General features: G+C 36.2%; 1 protein-coding gene across 1 annotated transcript; it reads left to right on the top strand.

The window, feature by feature from the left end:
- Positions 1–6009: 6009 nt before the first annotated feature.
- On the top strand, positions 6010–13666 carry ML5 (MEI2-like protein 5). Its single transcript, XM_079061140.1, has 13 exons — positions 6010–6349; positions 7266–7308; positions 7405–7551; positions 7636–8057; positions 8334–8492; positions 8580–8696; positions 9435–9586; positions 10149–10240; positions 10324–11332; positions 11799–11883; positions 11967–12035; positions 12146–12325; positions 12923–13666. The coding sequence occupies exons 2-13, from the start codon at positions 7278–7280 to the stop codon at positions 13031–13033; spliced, it is 2574 nt and encodes an 857-aa protein (XP_078917266.1). The 5' UTR covers positions 6010–6349; positions 7266–7277; the 3' UTR covers positions 13034–13666.
- The last annotated feature ends 306 nt before the right edge of the window (positions 13667–13972 follow it).

Raw genomic sequence — 13972 nt, forward strand, 5'->3', positions numbered from 1 at the left:
GAAGAGTTTTTGCACGGACATTAATAGTAGAAAACAGTATCACCTCCAAGCAAAAACAAAGCTACAACAAGATCTAGCTGATGTCTTCCCAATAACACATAAGCATTTTTCAAAGCAGCAGCTTTCATGGTTTGGGATAAGAAACAGGTCAAAATTTAAGCATAATGAAATTCAATTTCTCTGCTTTTGAACAAATAAAGTTAAATCTGAAACAATAAACACAAATAATGAACACAGACAAAACAAGAACTAGTGGATGAAATAGTACCTGATCATATAAACACAAATAATGAACACAAACAAAACAAGAACTATTGGATGAAATAGTACCTGATCATAGAGTAAGAGATGTGTAAAATTATAAAAAATGACAAAAGTTGGCATACAGCTGGATGGAATATTACCTGGTTAATTCCTTTGATCCTCCATATACCATGACTACACAACAGAGTAAGGATTTTAAACATATCAGTAAATTGGGAAGGAAGTTTTGTAGGCCTCATAACAATACTGTAAATTAAAACATAAAAATCATCAAATTAGAAGTAGATGCATTCATACAAATTAAAAAGAAATGTGTGGATGAAATGAGAGTATGTTCGAGCTCAAACGGATCTTACCAGAGGAGTGGATTTCAAATTTAGAAGCAAAAGCATAGCTTATATCGAACAAATTCAGAAACAAACAACAAAATATCGTATCAAGTACAAATTCTCTTATATTCGGTGGTGATTTATATATGAAAGCAGCAAACAGAAAAGAATCAGAATCGGAATCAGATGATAACTACTTATTTGTCATGCTTTTCAACAAAGCCTTAAGAGTGAAGAGCTCATTCGGTTTCGTTAACATTAGGGTAAATGTGAACCGGTAATTGTGACGAAAGTGTAAACAGACACCTGGTATAAGCTTAGAGCCATTGGTGATGTGGCGTGCGTTATGTAAACATGTTGATATGTGCCAATAACTTCATATGATCTCATACTACTGTGAAAACTAGCCAAAATCCATGGTCTCTTGCTGTGGAAACTCAGCCCTTTCACTCTTGCTTTTGGATTCGAAATTCGCCAACATCTTCACTCTGCTTTGTTAATCAATCAATCGCACAAACATCTTCAATTAGATTCATTTGATTCCGTGCATTGAAGACAAACCAATAAACCCAGGTTTGAGGGTGCGTGATAATTACCTTAGATCTGATTGATTGGGATACAGATTTGTAGGCGGTAACGAGATGAAATCGACCGTGGAGTTGATTTTGGGGGAAACCGACAGTTACAACGAGAGAATCATTGCCATCGGCGCCGGAGAAGAATGTTGATTTGAGAAGCGTCGGAGAAGAAAGTCGCTGGGGGAGGAGGCAGATGGTGGGTTTGAGATAGAGAGAGAGACCGACGATTCAATGTGGGATGTGAATTTTGTTTCTTTGGTTTATTTGAATCAGATACCCCCCGTGTCTTATTCTTTTAATTATTTACAAAACTGCCATAATGCATCTCAACCTTCTATTATTTTGATCTAACGGTCCTATTTTAGTTATCGGGTTCTCGGGAAACTATAGACTCTCAAAAGATCCTTCCTCTCTCTCTCTCTCTCTCTCTCTATATATATATATATATATATATATATATATATATATATATATATATATATATATATATATAATGTTTGTATGAATCTATGTTTTTAAAATGAAAAATTTTATTTGAATTTTTAGGAAGTTACAAGTTGGTATCAGATCATTGGTTTGAGGGATTCAAGCATACTCCTGGGTGTGTTTGAACTCAAACTGCGGAATTAATAATCTTTCTGAAAGAAAATATGTTTTCTAAAAAGATTTTTATAAAGAAAATTGGGTGCGATGCATGCAATCAGCTAACCTCAAGTAAGTGATTTCCCATAATATTATGGTCGTCAGGTTGGTTGTTTTGATATGAGTGTTATCAAGGAGCGATTTCGAAGACGAAATCTAATTTAAGTGGGGGAGAGTTGTAACACCCAGAATCTAGAAGGTTAATTGTGGAATTATGCCAAATTCAAGTTGAACTCGACGAGTTGGGGGGAGTCAACTCGACGAGTTGAAGATGAGGAATCTTGGGATTTAATGGTTCTACTCGACGAGTTGAGCCTCAACTCGGCGAGTAGAAGTTAGCTTATCTGCGAAGTTTAATGAGGCAACTCGACGAGTTGAGGAGCCTTAACTCGACGAGTTGGCCTCTCAGAAGGAAACCCTAATTTTCAGGGTTTTGCACCCTATTTAAAAGCCTTAACCTTCCTTGACCAGCCTCATTGTCCTCCTGAAACCCTAAATCGAGTTGTGAGCCTCTTGTTGGGAATCTTGCGGTTTTGAGTGGATTTTGTGTGCTTTTGGTGCTTGGTGAAGGTTTGGAAGAGCTTGGAGTTGTTTAGCTTGGAGGGAAGCTTTGGGATCCGGAATCTATCACACTTTTGGCAACCATTTGAGGTAAAAAGTCTGGAACTTGGTGATTAATAGCTCAAATCTTCTCATTTGGGTTTTATTGTGATTTTGGCCTCCTTTTTGAGTTTATGGATATGATAAGTGGTGTAAAGGTTCATCCTTTCAGATCTGATTTTGTTTTGCTACCCTTGAGCTTAAAGGTGCAAACCTTAGGAGGATCTTGAGGTCATGCATGCATTAAGTCGAGTGTTAAGTTCATTTGAAGCTTAAGAGCTTCATCTAGACATGCATGGACGCAAAGTTAGCAACTTTATGTGGTTTTCCAGCTCAGGGAAGTCAGATCTATGCTTTGTGGCCATGCCTTTTATGGATTAGGTGCTTAATGAGTTAAGCTTTTGGACTTTAAGCGAACTCGGCGAGTTTATGGGTAAACTCGACGAGTTGGCTCGGTTTTCCCCGATATTTTCAGATGAATAGAAGAAATTGACGAGTTGGTGGGTAAACTCAACGAGTTGGCTTGGGTTTTCTCGATCCGAGCAGACTGATGGAGAAACTCGACAAATTGAAGGATAACTCGGCGAGTTGAATCAACTTGGACCGTTGACTTTGACTTTTGATGTATGTCCTTGACCAAGTTGTCCCGATGGGTGTTGTAATAACCTGATTTGGATTTAAGGAAAGTATGGGCTTAGGATAAGACCCATATGGGGTTGGGCCCAATTCGGAAAATTGGGCCATTAGTAGGCCTTTGTGGATCTTTTGGTTTTGGGCCTCAGTTTTGGTGTATGTTGTCTCAAGGATAAAATGGTCATTTATCCCAAGTATGGATTATGGATTATGACATGGAACCCAATTGCTAATTGGGTGTTTTGATTAGTATTGATAGCTCGGGAAGTCGGCAAGGCAGCAACTAGGGATTTCTTTTGAGGAGCTTCTGCATTTGAGGTGAGTTTTCCTCACTGTACTTGTGGGTCGAAGGCACCAATGCCGGCCCAGTAGATTGATATTATGTTATTCATGTTGCTATGCTGTTATGATCTGTTAGATCGATATCCTGGTAGATAGGATGTTACTATGCTATTATGATCTGTTGGATCGGTATCCTGGTAGATAGGATGATGTTATGCTTAGTGATATGTTATATCTGTTTGTCTGGCTGTAGACCGTTATATGATTATCTGTTATATGTGCACATGTTTGATTGGTGGCTGAGGCTTCTCTGCTTTGTGCGTAAGCCAACAGGCCGATGCATTCCAACCTGATGGTTAAAGGCCGAGGGTATTCCATCCCGAGGATGATTGGACCTATAGTATGTTGGCATTCCAACCCGATGGTTGAGGGCCGAGGGTATTCCAACCCGATGGTTAATTGGACCCATAGTATGTTGGCATTCCAACCCGATGGTTGAGGGCCGAGGGTATTCCAACCTGATAGCTGATTGGACCCATAGTATGTTGCATTCCAACTTGATGGTTGAGGACCTGGGGTATTCCAACCCGATGGTTGATTAGACCCATAGTACGCTGTTATTTGTATAAGTAATCTGTATAGGTGTTGGTACTTTGAGGGAACTCATTAAGCTTCGTGCTTACAGTTTTGGTTTATGGTTTCAGGTACTTCAGTGGATCGTGGCAAGGTGAAGGTGTGACCGTACACATCCTCGTGTTTTGGACTTATGAGTTCTGGGAAACTCTGATAATGTGAACTTTTTGGAAACTACGTTGAAACAGATTCTGATTTCTTTAAATAATGTTTTGGGAACAACGGTTTTTGTAAATACTTCTATAGAAAAAGGGTTGTTTTGAATAGTTTAAATTTTATGAAATTTTTAGGATGTTACATTACTACTATAATACAATTAGAGTTTTATGTTTGTTATCATCAAAACAAACGATATAAATACTAAGTGTAAGTTACATGTACAAAATGCACAAACAAGAACCATGGTTTTGATAACCAGACTGGTCATCGAAATAGTCGTCTTCTCGGTTTGATGGTTCAACCGGTTGGACAAGTCCAAAAAACCGGATGACGTCATTATTACATCATAATTATTTTTAAAATTATAAATAATTAAAAAAAACCTCAAAAAATAAGGTTTAAAGAGGCAAGAGGCGAGAAACATGGTTCCGGTTCGTATACAAAATTCCAATTAAATTAGATTATGTTTAATTTTAAGAAACATAAAAATTAAAAAACACACATATTTTTTTTCTCACAAACCGGTTTGTAGTGATTGAACCAGTACCAGTTGAACCGATTTTTATAAAAATCGGACGACTTTCACTGATTTGTATACAAACAGTTTTTGGTCTTAAAATTCTGGTAAATACTATGTGTAAGTCAGGTCCGATTTTCAAGACAGTGACAAGAACTACAATTTGGAACAAGTACAAAATGCACGATATAAATACCAAGTGTAAGTTACATGTACAGAATGCACAAACAAGAACCATGGTTTTGATAACCGGACCGGTCATCGAAACAGTCGTCTTCTCGGTTTGATGGTTCAACTGGTTGGACATGTTCAAAAAACGGATGACATCGTTATTACATTATAATTATTTTTAAAATTATAAATAGTTCAAAAAAACCTCAAAAAATAAGTTTTAAAGAGGCAAGAAGCAAGAAACATGGTTCCGGCTCGTATACAAAATTCCAATTAAATTAGATTTATGTTTAATTTTATGAAACATAAAAATTGAAAAAATGTACATATGTTTTTTCTCACAAACCGGTTTGTAGCGATTGAACCGGTACCAGTTGAACCGATTTTTATAAAAATCGGACGACTTTCACTGATTTGTATACAAACAGTTTTTGGTCTTTAAAATTCTGGTAAACCGACCCTGGTCAAGTCCGATTTTCAAGACAGTAACAAAAACTACAGCTTTCATAAGTTCCATTCCTATTCTTTTAAAATTGAAAGGTTTGTAACAAAGATGTGAGATGAAAATGTTCTTGATTTATAGATATTAATTGATTTGCAGATATTTATTTATTTATCTAGACATGTTAGACAACTTTTAATATATTAAGGGGGTGTTTGACATTTCTTTTTAATCATCTTTTTGACTTTTAACTTTTTCAAAAAGTTAAAAATTACTAAAAGTTGTTTGACAAATTAAAAAGATCTTTTAAAATCAACTTCTAGTCAAGAAGGAAAAGTTGGCTGGAGAAAAGATAGGAATTCCTATCTTTTTGTGACTTTTAGCTTTTATCACTTAAAAGTCATAAAAGACAAGGCAAACACATTTTAAACACCATCTTTTAGACAAAGTTCTTTTACAAAAATGACTTTTATGTTCAAAAAGCAATCCCAAACACACCCTAAATGCCTTTACTAAAAGATAATTTCAATCAATACACTTTCGTAATAAACTATCTTACCTCGGATATTTGTTATTAATCTACAACTAATTGCTCCTTAATAATTCCGAAAGATAATAAAGTGATATGGTAATATATCCTTGTTCAAGGGCAGAATAGTAATTGCATAATATAAAAATGAGCATACGGACACCAAAACAGATTTAAATACAGTTTATAAACAATATTATCTCTCTCTCAATCATTCCCTGAAGTTTTTTCACTTGTTCCTCCAATCAAAACTTTCTCTCTCTACATATAGATACACAATATATGTATCTATAGATTCCGTACGTGTTTTTGTGTTGTGCTTTTTTCTAGAGAGAGAAAAACAGAGACACACATACATATACACACAGTTCTCTCCCCTCACGCCTCCACTATTTCTCTATCTAAAAGCAAGAAACTTTCTCTCTCTGTCATCCGATCATGGAGATGATGTTCCCGTCGAATCTGTTGCAGATTCACATGAGATTTTGATTCTTGTTTCTTCTTCTTGCTCGTCTTCAGACACCCTTTACTCTCTTCTACGCTTCTCTTTTTGCTTTGACCTTTTTCCAGGTACCCTTTTTCCCTCTTTCTCTCACACACACATAAAACACATGTTTCTGTGTGTAAAAATCGTAAACCCCATTTCGTTTTTTTTTGATATTGTTTCTGGGGTTTCGATTTTTTTGATATACTCGTGCTTATTCTGAAACGGGGTTTGTGATTTCTTACGAGTTTATGGGGTGGGAAATTGGGGTTTAGTTCGGATTAGCATAATTTTTGTTTGTTATTGTGAAATTACGAGGCTTTATTGCTTTGCATGTCGCGATCGGTGTACAGATTGCAGATTCCTTATTGGGGTTTTTGCGGATCACCGAATTGGTTGTGATTTGTTGTAAATTCAAGCAATTATTGCTTATCAATGGCGAATTTTAGAACAGTTCACACTACTTTTGTATAATTCTCCAAGTTTCCCCCTTTTCCCCATCTAAATGCAAAGATTTTGCACGTACTTGTGTGTGTAAGCATAATCTCTCGATGATCAGACTACCACAATTCTGTTTCGTACAAATATGTGTTTATTTCAGTTTGAGTTTAAGCATTTCAAACTTCTTTGTGGTCTGATGATTCATTATAACTTTAAACATATGGCCTTGTAGTTTTGTAGTTGATTGTTCATTTAATCAGATTAGTGTTCTTTAGTTATTATACATAAACACCTTAAACATCAATCATTTAGGTTAGAACTCTGTTCCCTTAATTGGATCATCATTCACAGTTTTCATGTCAGGACCCGGGAGAGATTTTAAACCTAGGGTTTGTTTGGTTCTGCGATTTGAAACTGATTATTACAACTTGAATGATTTAAACCTAGGGATAGATAGTTAATCACACAGTTATCTCAATGATGAACCTTAGGAAAGTAAACATTGTCAATTTGTTTATTGTTGGCTGATATTGATACTTTTGACTTAAATTTACATGACAGGAGTGTTTCACAATGCAACATTCTTCACAACATTTTGCTTTTGGTAAGCTTGAAGTTCCTTAATCATTTTCTGTTTATTTACTTGTAATGAGTAAAATGCATTGGCCATTGAGAACCAACCAACTCTGTTTTGTGACAGGTCCTTCAAAGATAACATCAATGAGTTTCTCAAAAGTGGTTGGAAGTGGGGCAAGGGACATGTTAACTAGATCTGATGCTTATAATGATGCCTCAAGTGATACCACTCTTTTCTCAAGTTCATTACCAGTTTTACCCCATGAGAAGTGTATGCACCCTCTGTTAGTCTGTATCCATTAAAGTCAAAAAGAAACAACACCTTACTCTTTCCTTTCTGGTTTAAAAAATGCAGTGATATCCAATAACACGGAGAATGATTTTCAATCTTTAGAAGGCAATGATTTGCTAGAAGAACTTGAAGACCATGCAATTGGAAACTTGTTACCTGAAGAAGATGAGCTTTTAGCAGGTGTAATTGACGGTTTTGACCTCAATACTTTCCCTAGTCGTGCAGATGAGTTAGAAGATTATGATCTATTTGGAAGTGGAGGAGGTATGGAACTTGAATCAGACATGGATACCTTAAATGTTAGCATGTCAAAGGTAGGTTTGACTGATGGGGTTGTTGGCAATGGGGTGGCCCACTACACTCTTGCAAATGGTGTGGCAACTGTTGCTGGCGAGCATCCATATGGAGAACATCCTTCTAGAACATTATTCGTGCGTAACATAAATAGTAATGTTGAGGATTCAGAACTCAGAACTCTGTTTGAGGTACCTAATTTTAGCCAAATTTATCTGCTTTCTGCTTTATTGCTAGTATCTGCTTTCATTGTTTGTGTATCTGTAGATTTACCTGCTTACCCTTCTGCTTCTTTACTTTATATAATCATTATGGGCTTTATGGGACTTGGGTATTGTTGTTGATTTATCAATGAAGAGAATCTTTTATGCATTACTATAGAAGAATCTAGAAAGTACTTAAGTCATCTGTGGATAAATCTTCACATATTTCATTTACTAATTTTGTTTTTTTGTATTCATTTATAGCAATATGGTGATATACGAACACTGTACACAGCATGTAAACACAGGGGTTTTGTGATGATATCTTACTATGATATTCGTGCTGCAAGAACTGCCATGCGTGCATTACAGAATAAGCCACTAAGAAGAAGGAAGCTAGACATTCACTATTCAATTCCAAAGGTTTGTTTTATTTTTTTTTATTTTCATTTTCTTTTTTCCGTTTTCTTCTCCATGTAAGTTAATATAATATATTCTTTTGTGTACTAGGATAACCCGTCAGACAAAGATATAAATCAAGGAACTTTAGTTGTTTTTAATTTGGATCCTTCGGTTTCATGTGAAGATCTTCTTCAAATCTTTGGGGCATATGGTGAGGTTAAAGAGGTAATTTTCTTCTTTCTCTCCAATGCTCTTTCTAATGGAAAAAAAGAGTGATCAAGGTTTTGAACTATTAGATTTGGCTTTTCATTGCAAACTAATTATCATTACTATGTAGATGCCAAAACAATAGATTTTGCAAGAAGAGATAAATGCAAGAGTTAATAATGTAGTTCCATTGATTTGTTTATTATAGCATATTCTACTTTCATTTCTTCCTATTACAGTTTTGTGTATTGAAAATTCTACCCAATTATAGGAATGTCACCAACTTTTAAAGCAATTTTCACTGTTATAAACTTATCATTGGGTAAAACTTTCAAAGTATAATGTCCTAATAAGAAAAAATTTGGAAGTACAATACTATTAATTGGTAGTTTCAAAATACGTCTTAACAGGAAAAAAACTAATAAGTACACTGCTGTAAAAAGTAATGAAATTAGGCTTTTATAATACACAAATAAATGGAAGTACATTGCTATTTCTTACATTCAGCTCTTGCTAAGTGAAGCATTTACTCAATATTTTTTTTGTCTGAGGTGCTTGTTGTTGCAATCTGTCATGTTCTTTTTGCATTTTCACAAGAATGGTGACTTGTTTCCAACAAAAAGCCAAGTGGTTTGAAAATTCAATCAATGCGAAGGAAACAGAATAGCTTGGCTCACACTTAACACATAGTTAGACCATTTATTGGGGATCTTGAAAAATATACACTTAGTTATTATTTTTGTTGCAAAATAACAGATAAGGGAGACACCACACAAAAGACACCACAAGTTCATTGAATATTATGATGTTAGAGCAGCAGAAGCAGCCCTTAGATCCCTGAACAGGAGTGACATAGCTGGGAAACGCATAAAGCTTGAACCTAGTCGTCCTGGTGGAGCCCGCCGAAAGTAAGTTTTAAAAAAAAATTGTGTTTGTTTTTATAATTTTATGCCTTTCTTTCATACATGTTTTCACATTTTTAATGACTGCCTTTTAACTTATATGACCACATACATTGATGATAGAATATAGATGAGTGGTTAGCTATGTGAACCATTGAAATGTTTCTTTTGAGTTTACATTTCCACCATTTATTGAAAATTCCTCATCTAGACAATGAATAGTGTTGTTTTCGCTAAAAGTACTTATATTTGCATAAAAAAACAAATAAGATGGTTGAAAAAGTTGATCACTCTTAAGGGCATACCTTTTGATGTATTTTTCTGTATATGGCGTCGACCTTTTTCAATTTATGTACTTTATAAAATTCAAAAAATATAGTAATAATCCTAGCGAATGACGTATGTTACGCAGATTACAAGGGTATGCATTACCATAATAAAGATTTCTATAAAAGCATTTACTTCTACTTTCTTTACTCTTTTTTGTTCGTTTCTTCCAATTATTATTATTATTAATGTGTGTGTGTGAATATCGATCTTAACAATTTGTTTTTTCTTTGTTACTTAGCCTGATGTTGCAATTGAGTCAAGAATTCGAACAAGACGACACCCGAAGCTTTCGACTTCAAGTGGGTCCCTCAATGGCCAACTCTCCTCCAGGTAAAAAGACTTTTTGTGAGTTATGACATGTTTTGAAATCGAGACTTTTGAGTTGACTTTCTTTGACCATTTTGACCTAGCAGGTGTGTGGCCACAGTTTGGCAGCCCAATTGAACACAGCCCACTTCAAAGTCTAAGCAAGTCACCCGTCATGGGCTCCATGAGCCCAACTCTACCGGGCCTGGCTTCCATTCTGCACCCTCAACCGGCCCGAATAGCACCAATTGGCAAAGACCACACGCGTACTAACCGAACCCATCTTGAACAAAATCTTTTCAATGGAAATTCAAACACATTTCAACACTCTCATTCTCTTCCTGAATCCAAATTAAGCCAATTTAATGATCCGATTTCCTTATCCTCATTCAATGGTGGTGGCTCAACCTCAACCGGTGGTGGTGGTGGTTCAGGAATCGAAACATTATCGGGTCCACAGTTTTTATGGGGTAGTCCCAATATATACCCTGAACAACCCCAACAACCCCAACAACCCAAAGGACCTTCACCTAACCATGGGTTTCCTATTGCAACCCGAACCCGGTCACCATCCATATCCATGGGTCACCCGTTTGCCACATCCAAGGGGCTGACCACCCATGGGTTCCCTATCACCGCCCGCCATGGATCTTTGCTTGGTTCGACCCAAGTCCAACACCACCACCACCACCATCAACAACATCATGTTGGATCGGCTCCATCTGGGATCCCGTTTGAAGGGCATTTTGGTCTTGGTAGGTATCATGAATCTCCTGAAACATTGTTCATGAGTCCACCAGCTTTTGGAGGTGGTGTGGGTGTGGGTGTGGGTTTGGGTCATATTGATAGAGGAGGGTTCTTGGGTTCTCATGGGTCTGTTGAAAATGGTTCTCCAAGTTTTAGTCCAAGGCTTAGTCCCATGTTTCTTGGAAACGGTCATTATCCCGGGTTGGGGCCCACGATTGCTGAAACTATGAGTGACCGTGGACGGAATCGTCGGGTTGACCAGAATGGAAGTCAAACAGATAGTAAGAAACAGTTTCAGCTTGATCTTGATAAAATCACAAGTGGGGAAGATACTCGAACAACTTTGATGATTAAAAACATTCCTAACAAGTAAGACCTAGTTTTTCCCCTCAAATCATGTATACTGTGTTTGGTGTGCATTGGACTGATTTCAATGGTACACAAATTGCAACTTTTCGTCTCACTCAAAAAAGAGGAACAAGGCGGGACATGGAGACACCTTCTAGATCTGTCTTCTGTGAAAAGACATAAACGCCCTCCTCATCCTCATCATCAAGAATAGCCCTAGAAAGCTTGTCGAGTTCGGTCCTGTGTAGCAACATTTGCTACACGGGGCAGAATGGGACCGGACAAGCTTTCTAGGGATATTTTTGATGATGAGGATGAGGAGGGTGTTTGTCTTTTCACAGAAGACAGATCTAGAAGGTGTCTCCATGTCCCGCCTTGTTCCTCTTTTTTCAGTGGGACGAAAAGTTGCAATTTATGTATCATTGACATTGGTCCATCAACTGTTTTGTCTAAAGATTTGAGCTTGATTTTTTTATTGTACTTTCAGGTATACTTCAAAAATGCTGCTTGCTGCTATCGATGAAAATCATAGTGGAACTTATGATTTTCTTTACTTACCCATCGATTTTAAGGTATAATATTACGCATTTCTTGCTAGTTGAATATGTTATTTTTGGTATAATAAACATGACAAACTTCCCATCATTTGATGCAGAACAAATGCAATGTGGGCTATGCATTTATCAACATGCTTTCTCCAACGCACATAGTCCCATTTTACCAGGTTTTTTCCTACCTTTCACTATCTTTAACTTTATTAAATACACTGAAAGAAAGGTTTAACATCTTGATTTATAATTATTTATTAATTTATGTGAATTGTGGTTGGTTTAGGCATTCAATGGGAAAAAATGGGAGAAGTTCAACAGTGAGAAAGTTGCTTCCTTGGCTTATGCTCGAATCCAAGGAAAGACAGCACTTGTCACCCATTTCCAGAACTCAAGTTTGATGAATGAAGATAAACGTTGCCGCCCTATTCTTTTCCATTCAGAGGGCTCAGAAGTTACTGATCAGGTGACATGTTCTTTCCCAAAAATATATACTTAATAGAACCCTGTTGTTGTTTTTTTTTTTTTTTTTACAATTATTATAGTAATAGTTGGGTGGCAAAATCAATAAAAAGTAACAGTTCACTGCCTAAATTGGTACAATGGTGAAAGTTTTCTGTATTTTTCCTTGATAACAAACTGCATAACTTGGACAAGTGTTTTTTATGAACAGTAAAATGTATGATGGTGAAAGTATTTTGTGTTTTTCTGTATTTCACCCTTTATTGTTTATCATAATAGTAACATACTTGCATTTCTTTACCAATAATAGCAGTGGACATTATTTTTTACCCACAATCGTAACATACTATACTTTTTTACTCATAATTATATTTTGCTCCCTTACTTTATATGTTACATATTTGCTATTATCGGTAAAGAAATACAAGCATGTTGCTATTATGAGTGAAAAGATATATTACAGTTTACAAGTTCATGTTACATATTGCTATTATCAGTAAAAATGGAAGTTTGGCTATTATGGATTAAGAAATGTAGGTACTTTGCTATTATAGGTAAGAGATAAAAGTACCTATTTTAATTTCTCATATGCATCTTACAGGAACCACTATCATCAAGTAGTTTGAACATACAAATGCATCGGTCAAATGGGTCAGACTCGGGTGACTCTTCGGGCAGCCCTCTGAAGGATGGGGCAGCTGAGCAGAGCTGACAGCAGGTGAAGCAGCAGTCTTGTTAGTGTCTAAATAATACTCATTACCCAAGACTGCTGCTTTTCCATCCGTACATACAGTGTATAGAAGAACTAGGAGAAAATCGCACCAAAAAGGAAAAAGAAAAAAAGGTGCAGATTTTGTGTATTTTCGGAAAGATAATTTAAAAAAGAAACCAGATGATCAAAAGGAATATGTGTTTTGGCTTTTGGAAGAGGCGAATGATTGCAATGTACAGGTGGAGGTTGCCGATTGGTCGAATCTTCTGTTCATCGTCTCTTCGTTTTGGGGTTCTTGGTATTTATTGGAGTAAAAAAATGGTGAAGTCTCAAAAGGGTTTCTTGCCAATTGTATAGTGAGGGCCTGTGGGGGGTAGAATTGACTTTTCATGTGTTTTAAATCTCATCTTTGGTTCACTATTTGACGAAAAACTGATGGGAACTGAAGTTGGAAAAATCTTTGTTTTTGTGTTTATGGTGGGTGTATTGCTCCAATCCTTTTAGTTGTTATGAGCAGGTTTCATGTTTAGAGGAACAACTGTTTCTTGTAGAAGTCATTTTACAGGTTGAATATGTGGTTATTGTGATGTAATGACTTGTATTTGATGTATTAAAATGTGTATTATATTATAACCATGTTTAGATTTTTGGGCCTTGTTTTGTTACACTGAACAATGCAAATTATACTGAGTTAGGTATGCATTGAGGATGGATGTTTAAAAGACGTAAATGCCCTTTCATCTCATAAATAAAAATGTAAATGCCCTTTTTATCTAATCTCATCACAAAAAAACAGCCCATGCAACAAGTTGTTACATTTCGAGTTTAGTAGTCAAAGATTCTTTTCAACTTAAAATTGACATGGATTCAGACTCCCAACGATTTCATCACAAAACGGACACCAGTTTTCAACCAGAAAAGCACTAGGTTTGACCTCAG

The sequence above is a fragment of the Lactuca virosa genome, chromosome 7 (assembly GCF_052849685.1).
Source record: "Lactuca virosa cultivar CGN04683 chromosome 7, Lactuca_virosa_CGN04683_v6, whole genome shotgun sequence".
Classification (NCBI taxonomy): Eukaryota; Viridiplantae; Streptophyta; class Magnoliopsida; order Asterales; family Asteraceae; genus Lactuca; species Lactuca virosa.

Excerpts from the sequence above, each read along its gene's own strand:
- ML5 (XM_079061140.1), top strand. The coding sequence starts at position 7,278 with ATGCAACATTCTTCACAACATTTTGCTTTTG. Across the intron at positions 7,552-7,635 it reads AGTTTTACCCCATGAGAAGT|TGATATCCAATAACACGGAG; the intron begins GTATGCACCCTC and ends TAAAAAATGCAG. Across the intron at positions 8,058-8,333 it reads AACTCAGAACTCTGTTTGAG|CAATATGGTGATATACGAAC; the intron begins GTACCTAATTTT and ends ATTCATTTATAG.